This window comes from Salarias fasciatus, chromosome 3, assembly GCF_902148845.1.
Source record: "Salarias fasciatus chromosome 3, fSalaFa1.1, whole genome shotgun sequence".
Taxonomy (NCBI): domain Eukaryota; kingdom Metazoa; phylum Chordata; class Actinopteri; order Blenniiformes; family Blenniidae; genus Salarias; species Salarias fasciatus.
The window spans coordinates 6115260-6131377 of NC_043747.1; the positions used below are offsets into that span (position 1 = coordinate 6115260).

A 16118-nucleotide genomic window follows, 5' to 3' on the forward strand; every position below is an offset into this window, starting at 1 on the left:
CGCAAATACATGACCTCCAGTGCTCCTTCTTCATGTTCTGCTAATACCCAGCCCCCCACCGCCGCTCCCACCAGCGCCCTTCATTTTAAGATATTTGGAGAAAGACAAGGGGAAGCGCCTGAGCTCCGAGGCTGGGGAACGGTATTTGTACAGAAATGGTTCTCTGATACAGGCAACCCCTCCAGGGACATAACAAGCGTTTCGAAACATTTCAAACAAGCCTTCCAAGCATGTCGTTTGCTGTTGAAGAAACCAAATAGGAGAGGCATTTGAATCCTCCGGAATTTGTAAAAGGTACAGCTGTGTATCGAGTCCCCACCGGCAGAATTAGGGAGGGGAGTAATCATCAGACGTCTCGGGCTGACAGCAGTGATTTCCAAACAGTTTGGAGGGATGATTCACGGAGAAGCACGCCGCCGACGTCGCCCGAACCGACGCCACAATTTAAAGAAAAATACTCTCAGCATTGTTGTTTGTAGTGCTTCTTCCGGCGTTTCATGTTGGGGTAAACAAAGTCATTTAAAAAATGCACAACCTTTCATTTTCAATTATCTGGCCCCATGCTTTGATCGTTTAGCTCGACAGAAGAAAATGTGATATTTTCTAAAAGAAACACTTGTGAGCGTGTATAAATCATCCCATTTTGTTGGGAGCCTGCATTTTATTTGAGGAGGACGTGAACGTGCTGTTTATCCACTGTTACAACAAGTGTCGAAGTCGGAGAACACCCAATCCGAAGGTTGCGTGTTGTTGAGGTGTGTTTGTGTCAAAGTTGGCAGTTGCATTGACTAAAGTGAGTATTGACGACTGAGAATATGAACTGTGGCCTACAGGTTGGAGAAACATGTATGACATGACATTTACTGTAGCCATTGCCATAACTATTGCTAGGAAAGGCATCCGTTCGGAACGTTCCAGTGTTCCAGCCGGGGGTCTTGTCCTTGGAGTAAATAACCTCTTTGGAGTCACAGAACATCAATGTAACTCTGTCACCTCACACATGAATGTGCTTGCTCTTGCTGATAATTAGAGCATATGCGTAGGTGGATTTACTTTAGGTCTAATCCAAATTGACATAGTTGTCAGCGTTTGTACCATTTCTGTGCAGTCTGACCACCAACATTCCTGAAAACTCAGATAATTCCAGACCTTGTTTAGGGTTGGTCCTTGGTTACAACTGAACTGAAGGGAAGCGCGAACCACCTACAGATATTGGTATACACTGTGTGTGTGAAAACTTGTCCAAAAAGGCCAATTATTTTCGAGAATAAGGTCAGGCCAATTACTCTTTTGAAATACAGTGTTGAAAACTGTGTCCTCCTTGCTGGTGCTGCAGAATTCTTCCAGGTCAGCTAAAGAGGAAGGCGTTCTCACTTTGGAAAAAATAAAACCAAGTCAAAACTACTGCTGTTAAAACAATGGCTTTGAATATCTGGATAATCTGAGCTGTGCAAAGTGTGATGGAACAAGTCCGTCATTACAGGCTTGAATAGCCTTGAAAGAGGTTGTGTTAGTAGGAGAAAGCAGCTTTGCAGAAAGCACAGAGAGAAGAAGAGTATTGTCAAACGGCATGAGCCGGAATGTCTTTCCTGTTCCACTCCAGATGCAGCAAGTCTTGAAGACACCGTTTCTACATTTTCAGATACAGTATATGTATGCACTGCTGCGGTGAAATAGCCGTCAGGCCAATGGTGGGAATGTTGACGAGGTTGTTAGACTTTCAGAAAGGGAGGGTTTTGCATCAGAGGTTATTGATGTATGAGTCTGTGCCCGAAGGAGAGAGAGAGAGAGAGAGAGAGTAAAAAGATGGAAATACCCGAAAATGTCAGCAGAGTGTGTTCTCCTCAGCAAGTTCTCGCCAGAATGTGTGTGTGTGTGTGAATGAACACTTCAAAGATCAACAGCTGTCTGAAAACTTCTGGCAAATTTCTCGTCTCAGCCTGCTTTTCTATTCCAGCCGGCACGTCCCCTTTGTAAGTGTCTCAGAAATATATGTTGTGTCAAAAAAGAGAAAAAAAAAAAGTAGCGAGAAAGGTTTCAGTCTTCTCGTTTAAAAGGAATCAATAGCCCCGTCTCTCTCCTTAACTGCTTCAAAGAATCAGCCTGCACTGATGCAATAATGTATGAGGGTTGGAGGAACCAACTCCGTGTTATTGAGTTATTGTTTGAGAGCCTGTCTGGGAGGTTAAAAAAAGGGAAATGTGTATAAATTTACATGAGTGTACGGTTCTAGTGCACCCAGAGGCTTATTGCCTCTCAACAATAGACTCCACGGCCACTATAAGATCTCTTATATTTCCTGGTGGAGTTTTTTTTATTTTATCTCGGTTTTGTCGTGCTGTTTCCACGCCGTCAGCTCCATGAGGCTTTGTGACTATAGCGTCCCACGCGAGAACATTGACCGCAGGGCCTTAATGAAAAACTGCGGCGGCCGCTTTCTCCGATATGGACCTGTTTATCCTCGCGGTAGATAGGTAGCAGTCTGGAATCCGCTATCACAAATCAATGACCGCCTCGCAGAGGAAGCGTCCCCGGGTGATGAACTCGGCCCTCGACAGGCCGCTCGTTCCGCCGTCCAGAGAGAAGAGCGAGGAAAGGGAAAGAGGATGGAAACATCCAAATCAATAGCTGTTTTTTTATTACAGCTTTGATTCATGAGTCTTCCTGATTATTTTTCCACTAGATCCGCGAACAAGAAAAATTGGTTTTTTGGGGGGTGTTTTTTTTTTTTGTTCTTTGTCCGCTTCTCAAACCAAATTACGAGCCAAGCCTGCGTGAATGGAAATAATAATGGAGGGGCATCCCGCCACGGCTTGATTCATTTCTTTGCACTCTCGAGCAGCAGGTGGGATTGATTGGCCGAATCGATGGCGCCAGAGCTAATTGGACAAAAGTAATAAATATTTAGCTTCTTTTTCTTTCTTTTTTTTTTTGGAACATGTATGAGTTGTCAGGATGAAACTCATGAGCGCAGCTAAAGCATTAAGATCATTATTTTTATTCCGGCCACTGCAGGCCAGCGGACTGCTTGATTAGACCGAGGTGTGCTGAAGGTCGGAGGAATCCATCTTCGGCCAGATTTTTGTTTGCTGACAACTCCCGAGGCAGCGCTCGCTTGCTTTTAGCCCACAATAAACACAAACAGCTGTTGTTCAGGATAAACTCAGAGCGGATACTCCAGCAGTTTTTCTCACACGAAACAACAATGAAGACGAATGTGGCTCCGGTTGAAGAACGAGTCTTCTTTCAATCACAAGGTTAGCAGCTGGATTTCCATCTTTTCCTGTCCATGAGGCACAGTGTCAGAAACTCTAGACAGATTTTTGAATGTGACATGAGATTAAAAAAAGCTTTCAGACTGCTTAATTATATATATATATAAAAAAAAGAAGTTTCAAATCAGTCAAATTTTCTTTGCGAATAGTAAAGACTTTCAAATCATCGAGGCCTGGCCTACACAGCATTTTCAAGTGACAACGAAAACGTTTCATTTGCATTTTAAGGGTCAGTTTTACACAATAAAACACAACAGACAAACTGAACAAACAAAATACGACAAACAATTCTTCTGCGCTTGTGTGAGTAAACCAACAGTTTTCTTTACTGCGTCATGACTCCCCGTCCATATTCTAACAGGATTTCTTAGTTGTGTAACCTTAAATTGTGGTTATGGACAAAACTGTCTTTAACGTAACCTACCCTACCAAGTTAATTCTCCGTACACCTAGCATTTTCTGATTTAGCCTACCATATTTTCACTAGCTGAAATAAGGCAGCCAAAACCCGTTTCTTTGATTGTCTTTCATTCCAAAAGTTGGCAGTTTAACTCCTCATTCATTCATGCGTGAAAGTGCTCTTGGGCACTGGAGCCGTCAGAATGGTGCATGAGCACCTTGCATGAGGTGAACATCCTTCAAATGAAGCAAATTAAGACTGAATAGGAATATGTTGGAGAAAAGTGAAGCTTTCAATTCTCATATCCTTCACTTCTGTTTTCTGATTTTGAAAAGGAAACGCATTTGTAAACCTCTGCCAAAAGAAAATATGTTTTTCAATATTTGACTTCCAAAACTTCAAAAAACTGTCAGACACGTCTTTAAATGAGCTTTTTCACATATTCATAGAAACGCTGCATCTGAAGAAAACCGCAGAAATGTCACAGTTGACAATAAAGTTTGAATCACCCTCCTTCTGTTGGGTTTTTGTCTGTGAAAGTGCCTGGAAATGACTGCGTTGCAATTGGCGCTATGTATAAACAAAGCTGAACTGAATAAAAGCTTCTCTTTACTGTTGAATTCCCTGAACTTACATTTCCCCATTTATTGCTGTTATAGTGCATTTCATGTCACACTTTTTGATAATTGAAGGCCATCGTTTGGATGATTCTCCAGGTTGTATCAGCCTGCCCAGACGCTCTGTCTCCACCTCCAAGTTGAACAGAAGCTCCCCAGTGTTTAAAATCGTAGTGTAGAAGACAAGTGTGGAGGATTGTCCTCCAGACCTGTCCCGTTGGATATGAGAAACACCGTTTCTCCGCTCCATCTCCTCCGCCCCATTACGGCGCGTTGCGGCGCAGTATATTTGCTGGATTTCGCCGGAACCCGAGCAGCAGGTGTTTGCTGGGAGAAACCGTGACACATGGATGCGCCCTGTCAGACTACTCATTAGAGACTGTGCGCGTCCTTCGTCTCCTCGTTCGGAGGGGAAAGACACGTGCGGCACGGCCGCGGAGCAGCAGGTGGCCGCCGTCGGCCGGACAAATCGAAGCGGGCGAAGTGGACGCGGTTGTCGTTCGGCGCGTCTCTGCAGTGCTATAAAAGCTTTTGTCTTCTCGCCAAACTTTGCGACAGTTGGCTGCGATTCACAAAGCAGAGAAGCGCTGATTATTGACACATGGGGAAACGTGACAAGCGTGGCCGCGGCGGTGACGTCAGGTGTGTGGAGAACGCTCTTGGGACAGCGAGACATATGGTACACGTTTCGCTCGAGAGGGGTGTTAATTGACGGGAATTAGTTCACTGCCGGTACACACATAAGATTTGCAGCACTTATACGTGCCGCCGCTCTGATTTGTGTTGCGCCCTAAATGAGATGTCACTTAGTATTAAATTCTTGAGAGATTTTTTGAGAACCCTTTCCCTCCGTACGTTATATCAGCCAGTCGCAGCCGCCTGCTGGACCCAGCAGCAACACGCTGATTGAAAAGGAAGGTGCCATTTCCTATTTGTGCACCACTGCATCAATGGGTTCAGATTTGTCCCGCCAATATTTTTAACAAATGAGATTCATAAAGCCTTGAGCTCCTGATTTGTTGGAGATCCTTGGTGAGCACTTCCCTTCACTATGTCTGTAAGTCCCAATGGAAAAAACAGAGTGTGTTGGAGGGTTTCCTGTTTACTGTCCTTGAGTGTCTTATCAGGAACCATTGGCTGTTGGAGATCCAGTGAGCTGGATCATGAATGCCAAAGGTTTGTTTCATCATCTGGGCCGTCCATCGGCCTTGTTGGGAGTAGAGACTAGTTTGCGCTAATCTAACAGCTATGAAAACCTGGGAGTATGTGCGAGAGGCCCTTTTCCTTAAGCAGTACGTTTTTGAACACTGGAGCAGTCTTCATGCTCTTTACATGTTCACAATACTCACACACTGAAGGAAAGAGCTGCCAAGCAGGGTGTCCACACAGCATTAGCAGGAACTAACGGGGTTCAGTTCAGTTTAAATGCCTTCATTTGTTTTCACAGGGATCCCTCAGAATCGAAAACTGAATATGTTATTGTTTTTTTTTTCCCCAGTCAAGTCTTTCTCCAATCACTTCTTCCAGTAACGGTTTCCCCTTCATCCCCCCACATGGCTTCAGTCTCGTCGATCACAACATGGCTCCCCTCCCTCTCTGTTCGTCGGCCATTTTAGAAATCTTTTTCTCCTCTTCCTTCTCAGTTGTCTCTTGCCCAGCTTTTTTTTTTTTTTTTTTTTTTTTTTTTGCAAAGCTGCGATGCTGCGCTGTTATTAAATACTGGAAAGAAAGCAGGAGGTGGGGAGAGAGAAACACCAACTTCTTCTCTCCTCCATCCTCAATTCGCACTTTCCCATCCCCTGTATTCCCTGCCTCTGTTACCCTGTTGTCTTTCTTCATCCTCTCATTTTTTTTTTTTCCTCCTCCTTCCTCCTCCTCCGGCACACAACCTCTTTATAGCCCTCCTTGCCATGCTGCGATAATTAGTCAGCGCTAAAATAATACAGCCTCAAGAAAACAACAAGAGCTGAGCAGAGGGCTTAGCTCCACTGGGAGGGAAGGAGGAGGAGAGGAGGGGAGAGCGAGGGAGGGAGGGAGAGAGGGAGGGAGGGTGGTGTGTGTGTGTGTGTGTGTGTGTCAGCCGATTTCAAATGGCTACCAGCGGATTGTTAGATAATGAAAGTGTCAGGTAGCTGAGTGAGTGCGCGCGCCGGCTAGCAACAAGCCGCGCACGTCTTCATTCTGTATCAGTCGCATTATTTTCCCCGCCGTATGACTGAGTGGCTGCCGCTGGATGTTGTTCGATGGCCTCGCAGCCCAGCAGACAATGCAGCCTCGGCTTTTCATCCTCTGCGACCAGAACACACCCACGGAGATCTTTATAAACCTCGGAAAACAAGGCGCCTGCTATAGGGACGGCATTCTAACCGGCTTCTTCATCAAACAAGGTGGATTTTTCTCATCGTTGTATAACTCCAAAAATATTATTCAAAGCCAATCCAAGTTAGTAAGAGAAAAAATAGATGCTAGTATTGTTCCTGTTGTTTTCTTCTAATCATTCAAGGGTCTGAAGCACATGAAGCAGAGCATCAAGGGGAAACTGCAACATTTTGATGAACTTGTTCGACAAACGTCAAAGTTAAGAAAGAAGCTTTTGGCTTCTACATGTCGTCGTCACATAAATTACATCAACTGTTAGCATGTAATTGTAATCTGGGACTTTCAGAAGAAAACACTGCCCCGATGCGTGCTCATGCTTCAAGACAAAACGGATTGTTTTGATTTCAGAAAAGCTTCGGATTTACATTTTAAAAACAATGTCCATTTAATGGCAGAAATGCTGAAAATGTTGTAGTTACCATGCCAAGCCACCGGTTGGCACTGTTGGTCATTTTTGTAATTAAACCACAAATACATGCTGTCAGACAACAATACACTTTACTCATGAATAATGACAAACACACTGATATTCGTATCGATACGCGGTACTCTCAACTCTTAAACGAGCATGGTTGTCCACTGAGCTGCACATACACAGAAGAAGGATTTATTACAGCTGTGGTTTGTTTAGCATTTTCAAAAAGTTGTGTTTTTCCTTCTTTACATGGAGACAGAGTCTGAGCATTTTGAAAAAGTTCCATCTTGAGCCATGATCGACTGTTTTCCGTTTTCACGAGAAAATGCTGTCGTGTAAATGGGGCCCAGATTTGTTCCTAGTTGCTCTCATCACAGATTCCACAAGAAATAAACTGGTTGGCCTTCTTATTTCAGCTTGGAAAATCAAAGTTTGTTTTAAAATAATTATAGTCATGACTATCTTGTTTTTTTTTTTTTCTATTTTCTTTCATGAAATTAAAGATTGTCTGGCCATGTGCTTGGGACTGCAAAAAAAAAAAAAAGTGACTTAAAAATATCAGTGGGGTTTTTATTAATGGCTACAGAGAAAAAGTGAGCACCAACTTGATAAATTAATAATAGATTTTAAATGGTATTAGTTTTAACAAGTTATTAATTTTGTTCACTGATGTTTTTCCAGTGTCCTTTTCAATAATTTGTACTGTTTTAGCCTGCACTGGGCATCGTGTTTGTTTGGATCTAATTTACCGATTAGCCAAACAAACAACGGACATTGTTTGCCGCATTTCATGCTGCTTGCTCTTGATATTATTTCAGTCGATGCAGCCGGGGATCTTTTGCTACTCTTACAAGAGAAATTCCATTAATTTTCTTTGATCAATTGTAGCGTGATTAATTAGTGTGAGTCGGCGAGTCGGCGAGCGGCGTCTGAGCCTCTTGTTTGCTTGTGTGCCGGTTCATATGGCGATACACGAGTGCATTAGCATGGAGACGAGCGGCCTGCATGCATGCATGCATGCGTGTGTGCGTGTGTGTGTGTGTGTGTGTGTGTGTGTGTGTGTGAGTGATCCGGGGAGGACAGACAGCCCGCTGGGTTGAGAGCAGTTCACTGTGGTTTCATTACTCTATGCTAATCACAGCCAACGCCCGTCATCTCTCGTTTACCATCGGGCTCATTGGAGCCAAGCCAAGTCCTAACTCTTCTATTACAGTGCAAACATTTAAATCGCTCAGTGTAGAGAGTGGTAGATGTTTTTTTTTTCTTCGCTTTTTTTTTTTTTTTTTTTTCTCCAGCCTAGAACTCAAAATACTGTTGAGGCAAAGTTCCTTTGACAGGGAGATCTGAGGAATTTCTTTTGTTGATGTTGAGAGGATGTGGTTATACTGACAGCATAGCCAACACAAAGTTTGTCAGTTTGCCCTAGTTTGAATGCAGCGCGACTGCAGGCTGCTGAGGGCAACTGAAACTGCAGTGGCTGGGCAAATTATCATTTCAAAGGGGAGCGACAGCCAGCGCGACGGTGTAGCGCTAAAGATGAAAACATGACCCCGCCAACAACATGGATGTTAATCAGTGTCTTTCAGTCTGTGGCTAAATGAAATTCCAAGTCTCTCTGCTAGATGAAGATCTTCTTTAAAGGTTTTGTTTTGTATTGCCTTAATTACCTCTAGGTGCTTTTAAAAAAAATGAGATGTTGGAGATGTAATAAAAGTCTGCTTTTGGAGGAGATGTTGAGTCAACTCAGAACCCTGTGCTTTAATAGATTTTAGTTAATATATCCATCCATCCATCCATTTTCTACCGCTTATCCGGGGCCGGGTCGCGGGGGCAGCAGTCTCAGCAGGGATGCCCAGACTTCCCTGTCCCCAGACACTTCCTCCAGCTCCTCTGGGAGGATCCCGAGGCGTTCCCAGGCCAGCCGAGAGACATAGTCTCTCCAGCGTGTCCTGGGTCTTCCCCGGGGTCTCCTCCCAGTGGGACATGCCCGGAACACCTCCCTAGGGAGGCGTCCAGGAGGCATCCTAAACAGATGTCCGAGCCACCTCAGCTGGTTCCTCTCGATGTGGAGGAGTAGCGGCTCTACTCCGAGCTCCTCCCTGGTGACTGAGCTCCTCACCCTATCTCTAAGGGAGCGCCCAGCCACCCTACGGAGGAAGCTCATTTCGGCCGCTTGTATCGGGATCTTGTCCTTTCGGTCATGACCCAAAGCTCATGACCATAGGTGAGGGTGGGAACGTAGATTGACCGGTAAATCGAGAGCTTCGCCTTTCGGCTCAGCTCCTTCTTCACCACGACGGACCGATACAAGACCGCATCACTGCAGCCGCTGCACCGATCCGCCTGTCAATCTCACGCTCCATCCGTCCCCCACTCGTGAACAAGACCCCAAGATACTTGAACTCCTCCACTGGGCTAGGGTCTCTCCACCAACCTGGAGGGGGCAAGCCACCTTCCTCCGGTCGAGGACCATGGCCTCGGATTTGGAGGTGCTAATCCTCATCCCTGCCGCTTCACACTCGGCTGCGAACCGCCCCAGTGCATGCTGTAGGTCCGGGTTCGATGAAGCCAACAGGACAACATCATCTGCAAAAAGCAGAGATGAAATCCTGTGGTTCCCGAACCGGAACCCCTCCGGCCCCTGGCTGCACCTAGAAATTCTGTCCATGAAGATTATGAACAGAACCGGTGACAAAGGGCAAGCCCTGCCGGAGTCCAACATGCACCGGGAACAGGTCCGACTTACTGCCGGCAATGCGGACCAGACTCCTACTCCGGTCATACAAAGACCAGACGGCCCTTAACAAGGGGCCCCGGACTCCGTATTCCCGGAGCACCCCCCACAAGACACCACGAGGGACACGGTCGAATGCCTTCTCCAAATCCACAAAACACATGTGGACTGGTTGGGCAAACTCCCACGAACCCTCGAGCACCCTATGGAGGGTATAGAGCTGGTCCACTGTTCCACGGCCAGGACGAAAACCGCATTGTTCCTCCTGGATCCGAGGTTCGACTATCGGTCGGATCCTCCTCTCCAGTACCCTGGAATAGACTTTCCCGGGGAGGCTGAGGAGTGTAATCCCCCTATAGTTGGAGCACACCCTCCGGTCCCCCTTTTTAAACAGGGGGACCACCACCCCGGTCTGCCAATCCAGAGGCACCGTCCCCGACAGCCACGCGATGTTGCAGAGACGTGTCAACCAAGACAGTCCCTGCACATCCAGAGACTTAAGGTACTCAGGCCGAATCTCGTCCACCCCCGGTGCCTTGCCACCGAGGAGCTTGCCAACCACCTCAGTGACTTCAGCTTGGGTGATGGACGAGTCCACCTCTGAGACCTCAGCCTCTGCTTCCTCCACGGAAGACGTGGCGACGGGATTGAGGAGGTCCTCGAAGTATTCCTTCCACCGTCCAACAATATCCCCAGTTGAGGTCAGCAGCTCCCCACCTCCACTGTAAACAGTGTTGGCGGAGACCTGCTTTCCCCTCCTGAGGCGCCGGACGGTTTGCCAGAATTTCTTCGAGGCCGACCGATAGTCCTCCTCCATGGCCTCCCCGAACTCCTCCCAGACCCGAGTTTTTGCCTCCACAACTGCTCGGGCTGCAGTTCGCTTGGCCTGCCGGTACCCGTCAGCTGCTTCGGGAGTCCCATGAGCCAGCAAGGCTCGATAGGACTCCTTCTTCAGCTTGACGGCAGCCCTTACTTCCGGTGTCCACCACCGGGTTCGGGGGTTGCCGCCACGACAGGCACCGGAGACCTTACGACCACAGCTCCGAGCAGCTGCTTCGACAATGGAGGTGGAGAACATGGTCCACTCGGACTCAATGTCCCCAGCCTCCCTCGGGACATGAGAGAAGCTCTCCCGGAGGTGGGAGTTGAAAGCCATGCTGACAGAGGGTTCCGCCAGACGTTCCCAGCAGACCCTCACAACACGTTTGGGTCTGCCAAGTCTGTCCGGTTTCCTCCTCCGCCAGCGAATCCAACTCACCCCCAGGGGGTGATCGGTCGACAGCTCTGCCCCTCTCTTCACCCGAGTGTCCAAAACACGCGGCCGGAGGTCAGATGACACGACAACAAAGTCGATCATCGACCTCCGACCTAGGGTGTTCCTGGTGCCAAGTGCACTTATGGACACCCCTGTGCTCGAACATGGTGTTCGTTATGGACAAACTGTGACTAGCACAGAAGTCCAATAACAGAACACCACTCGGGTTCAGATCGGGGAGGCCGTGCGATCCAATCACCCCCTTCCAGGTCTCACTGTCGCTGCCCACGTGGGCGTTGAAGTCCCCCCAGTAGAACAATGGAGTCCCCAGTCGGAGCACTGTCCAGCACCCCTCCCAGGGACTCCAAGAAGGCCGGGTACTCTGCACTGCTGTTCGGCCCGTAAGCCGAGACAACAGTGAGGCACCTATCCCCGACCCGAAGGCGCAGGGATGCAACCCTCTCGTTCACTGGGGTGAACTCCAACACATGGCGGCTGAGCTGTGGGGCTACAAGCAAACCCACACCAGCCCGCCGCCTCTCACTGCGGGCAACGCCAGAGAAGTGGAGAGTCCAGCCCTTCTCGAGAGGTTGGGTTCCAGAGCCCAGGCTATGTGTGGAGGTGAGCCCGACTATATCTAGCCGGTACCTCTCAACCTCCCTCACAAGCTCGGGCTCCTTCCCCGCCAACGAGGTGACATTCCATGTCCCTAGAGCCAGTCTCTGTGTCCGGGGATCGGGTCGCCGGGCACCCTGCCGTCGGCTGCCACCCAATCCACACTGCACCCGGCCCCTACGGTTCCCTCGGTGGGTGGTGAGCCCACCGGAGGTCAGGCCCACGTCGTCCCTTCGGGCTGAGCCCGGCCGGGCCCCGTGGGCAAAGACCCGGCCACCAGGCGCTCGCTTACGAGCCCCAACCCCAGGCCTGGCTCCAGGGTGGGGCCCCGGCTGCGCCATACCGGGCGACGTAACGACCTTTGTTCTTTTTCTTCTCATAGGGGGTTTTGAACTGCTCTCAGTCTGGCCCGTCACCCAGGACCTGTTTGCCATGGGAGACCCTACTAGGGGGCATAAAGCCCCCCGGCAACATAGCTCCTGGGATCATGCGGGCTCTCAAACTCCCCCACCACGTTAAGGTGGCAGTTCTAGGGGGAGTTAGTTAATATAATGAGGTTTTATGTAAGGTTGTTGGATTTGTTTCATTTAAAGAGTTCTTTCTGTACTGCAATAATTAAAACATCTTTAAACTTTATTGGAATGTTTCCTAAATATAATTTTGCAACATTGTCCAAATTACTTAATGGGTGTTCAAAATATTTAATGCTGCCAAAACTGTCACGATTTGGAAATAAAAATGACAACTTTGTGCACTCTGTGGCGGTTTTGAGTTTTTTCCTGTTGTGAATGAGCTCCTATGCTAAAAACTGATGGCTGTAGAGTACATTTGGTTTATTTGCACAAAGCATCAGATTGAATCTAAAATGGAGACTGGCACAAAGTGCTGGGACAGTCTGGTTTTAATGTTGGTTGTCCTTCATTTTATTTAGCCCTATTAGCCTGTACTGCTCACATCAGGCGTCAGCTTGGACCGCGGTTTAGCTGTTTGGCTCAGACGCCTGGCAACAAGTGTCAAGTGAATATCTGCAGGAAAAAAAGACAAAAGAATTGTCATTCTGAGCTGTTTAACATGCACTAGTGTTCTTATTAGTTTAGCTGATTTAGATAGCCGATGAGCTAGCTATGAGGCAGCTAGCCAACGTCTGGTGGTTGCACAATAATCTGCATCAGCATTAACAGCATGAGTCTTGCTCATCAGTTTAGAAGAAACTTTATATGTTCAACAGAATAAATAATACTTTTAATCACCAATATCTGTCTCCACGGGTGTGGAATAATGTTTACTCATGTTTTGATTGAGTAAAATGAGCTAGCCCGCTATTGTAGCCTGCCGGAACAATGCATCAATAAATGGCTGACTCGGGTTTGTGTAAACGGTTCCTCTGGAGAAGAGTTTGGACATTGTGAGGATAAAGTGCTTGAGGATAACACCCGACAGCAAAGTAGCGTGCAAATTACCGCCGTAATGTGATGTTATACTTTAAGCTACGTTAGCATTAATAGCTGCTTAGTCTGCACTCCGGGAGAAACATTGGACGCCCAACGTAACTTCTAATTCTTTTGCTCACCGACAGCTGTCTTCAGGGGCACAGAACAATATTTACTCCTGTTTTAATAGAGGATGAGCTACCTGAGCTAGCCAGCTGTTGTACCCAATCAAATCGTGTTGAATGACGAGACGACGAAATATACATGAAATGAGTTTCGCTCCGTAAGACCCTGGATTGTTGTGACGATCAAACGGTTTTGATTGCAGTGTTCAACAGCGTCGCTCAGTCGTCGGGCAGATTACCACCATCTGCGACGCTATACAATAAGCTAGCAATAACAGCTCCTGACTCAGCAATTTATGAGAAACACTGCAACCTCAAAATATCATTTAAATCTTTTAGGCATTACCAGCTGTCTCCAGTAGTTTAGAACAATGATCACTCTTGTTTGTGTTTTGTTTCTTTACTTGCTAAAGGCAGGTAAAGGTGATGACAATGAATGTTTGCTGTAAACTTTAGCATTGCTTGCAGGCAGAGGTGTCAAATTTGTGGCTTGTGGGCCAAAAGAGGCTGCAATCTTGTTCACCTGATGTAATAAAACGGTAAAAACATCAAAGAAAGCATTGATTTTTAAACATATTTCTTCTTCCGAGTTCAACACCCCTGGTTTTCAGTCTCATGTGGAGAGAGGATAGTAGCAATTAGCCAGCAGCTTTGTTGTCTTAATTGCTTATATGCTGAAGTGACCGTTCTACACTAAAAGCTGGTCTTTGTTTGAGTGATTACACTTATCAACCTTTTCAGTCTATTGCTGGTGTTTTTAATCATGTCAAAACCTAAAATTCCATCTTCCTCCTTGTGTCTTGCAGCTGGGACAACATACATCTTCGGGCGAGGCGGAGCCCTCATCACATACACCTTCCCACCCAATGACCGGCCGAGCACACGGGCAGACCGGCTGGCAGTGGGCTTCAGCACGCAGCTGAAGGAAGCCATTCTGGTCAGGGTGGAGAGCGCCAAAGGACTGGGAGACTTCTTGGAGCTGCACATAGTAAGACACCCGGATCGAACGCTGAAAAAGAAAACAGGGGATTTATAGTGGAACTGAATATACAGTGGAGTTTGGTGGCAAAAGAAAAGAACGCCATTGATGCACAGGAATGAGGAGAATGGTGGTTTGACTGCAATAATGCTAGAATTTAAAGTGAAAATACCTTTTGTGTTCATGAACACACATTTTCAGAGCCTGGATAATATTTCCTGGTATAGCTTTGTCTGATTCAGTAAACACTAATCTGATTGGAAACTAAATCAGACAAATATTTAAGGCGCTTGTTTTGAAGCCGAAGAGGAAAATCTTGAAATTTTCAGAACTCGTATAAGTCGCTGTCCAGGCATTAGGATGGGTTCAGTCCAGAAAATGGCTAATCACACAGCAGAATTTCTTTTTCCCCGTGTCAGGCCAGTTATTACCCTCATTCCTGCTTTCGCTGCTTTCATATGTTTGACTTAAAGGTCATTTAAACTCACCTACAATGACCACTTTAAATGCCAATTAGAAGGATGGCAGGCATTTAAAAATGTATTAACAAAGGATCTAATTGTCTCATTGGTCTCTGTGCTTCTCTTAGCCAGTTTTTTTTTTTTTTAAACGGTAGAGTTTCTATGATTCCCCACACCTGTTGACCTGTTGTGCTGCCGGAATCACAATTAACGCTGTTGGATTGTGGGTCGCGGTGTTTTCAGTGCACCAGCTGCTAGGTTTGTTATGGCGTTGTCCCGTAGTTGGCGTACACTCACTTGAAGTAGGCAGTGCTAAGACAGTATCACCAAGATCTCCGCTTATCTGGACCAGACCATCTGCAGGAGTGTGTGTGCGCGTGTGAGATTACGCCGCTTCAACATCCCAGTGACCCCAATTTGTTTGGGCCGCCCGTACCTGGAAGCGACAGGAACACAGTTGACCCCCGGGGTCACCTCTCATCCAGTGCTCGGTAAACCGAGGGGATGATGTGAAAGGGAGAGAGGTGGGTGAAAACCAAGAGCGGGACGGAGTCGGCGCCGAGCGGAACAGGAAGGTCAAGGCCAATTTGAAGGCTCCTGGCACGAGCAATAAATAACGGTAATGACCGTAATGATGAAAGATTGGAGCTGTAAATGCGGCGGACGTAGCATATGATACAGGGGTTGGAGTGGAGATGAGCCAGGGATCAGCGGTGGCGTCTGTGAACTCCGGAGGGTCAGGCCCCGGAGCTCGTTGTTATGCAACCCGTGTTGTTCAGAAATGAAAAGGTTGTTTGGAAAGACTCAAACAACAGGCCGAGGACTCATCAATAGTGCGCCGCAGGGCAACCAGAGTCAGAATAGTAGGTACATTTATTCCTTTTGTTTGCATTCTCGGGCCCTCATCATACAGAATACGCCACGTTTTCCTGCACTGGTTTTATTATATAACTAAAAATAGTCAAACTCAGTGCAGGCAAACAGAAAATTTAAGAATTCAAGATTATCATCCATGCATCCACCCATCCCACACATCCATCCATCATCGTCTTATTTATCAGCTTTGGGGCGGTGTTGCAGTCCATCACACTGCTAGATCTCGCTCAACAGAATTTCTTCCAAAAACTAGTAGAATGCAAAATCCTTGACCTGGAAAATCCAGTGTGAACTGTGAAAAAGTCTCCAGTTCATACCAGAGCAATAACAGACACAAGTGTTTCTTAGCCCCATTAATGGCTGGAGATGTACCGATACAGATGCTAGTATCGGTGAGGATATGACCCCATGTGTCAGGAGCGATGGCCACAGTTATGAGATTCTTTAATATTATCGGAAATGACAAACGTAAGGCTGTAAATTATATTATGCCAAAATATCAAGGAGAGGTGAAAAGTAGTTCATACAACAATGGAATATTTAGGCTTTATGGCATT

General features: G+C 46.9%; 1 protein-coding gene across 9 annotated transcripts in view; it reads left to right on the top strand.

Annotated features, from left to right (window-relative positions):
- Positions 1-16118, top strand: part of nrxn2b (neurexin 2b) — a 686522-nt gene that overhangs the window by 552315 nt on the left and 118089 nt on the right. For all 9 annotated transcript variants that reach the window (XM_030088531.1, XM_030088536.1, XM_030088533.1 and 6 more), the window contains one exon: positions 14052-14233. In XM_030088531.1, coding sequence (XP_029944391.1) covers positions 14052-14233 — 182 coding nt within the window. The remainder of the gene's footprint in view (positions 1-14051; positions 14234-16118) is intronic.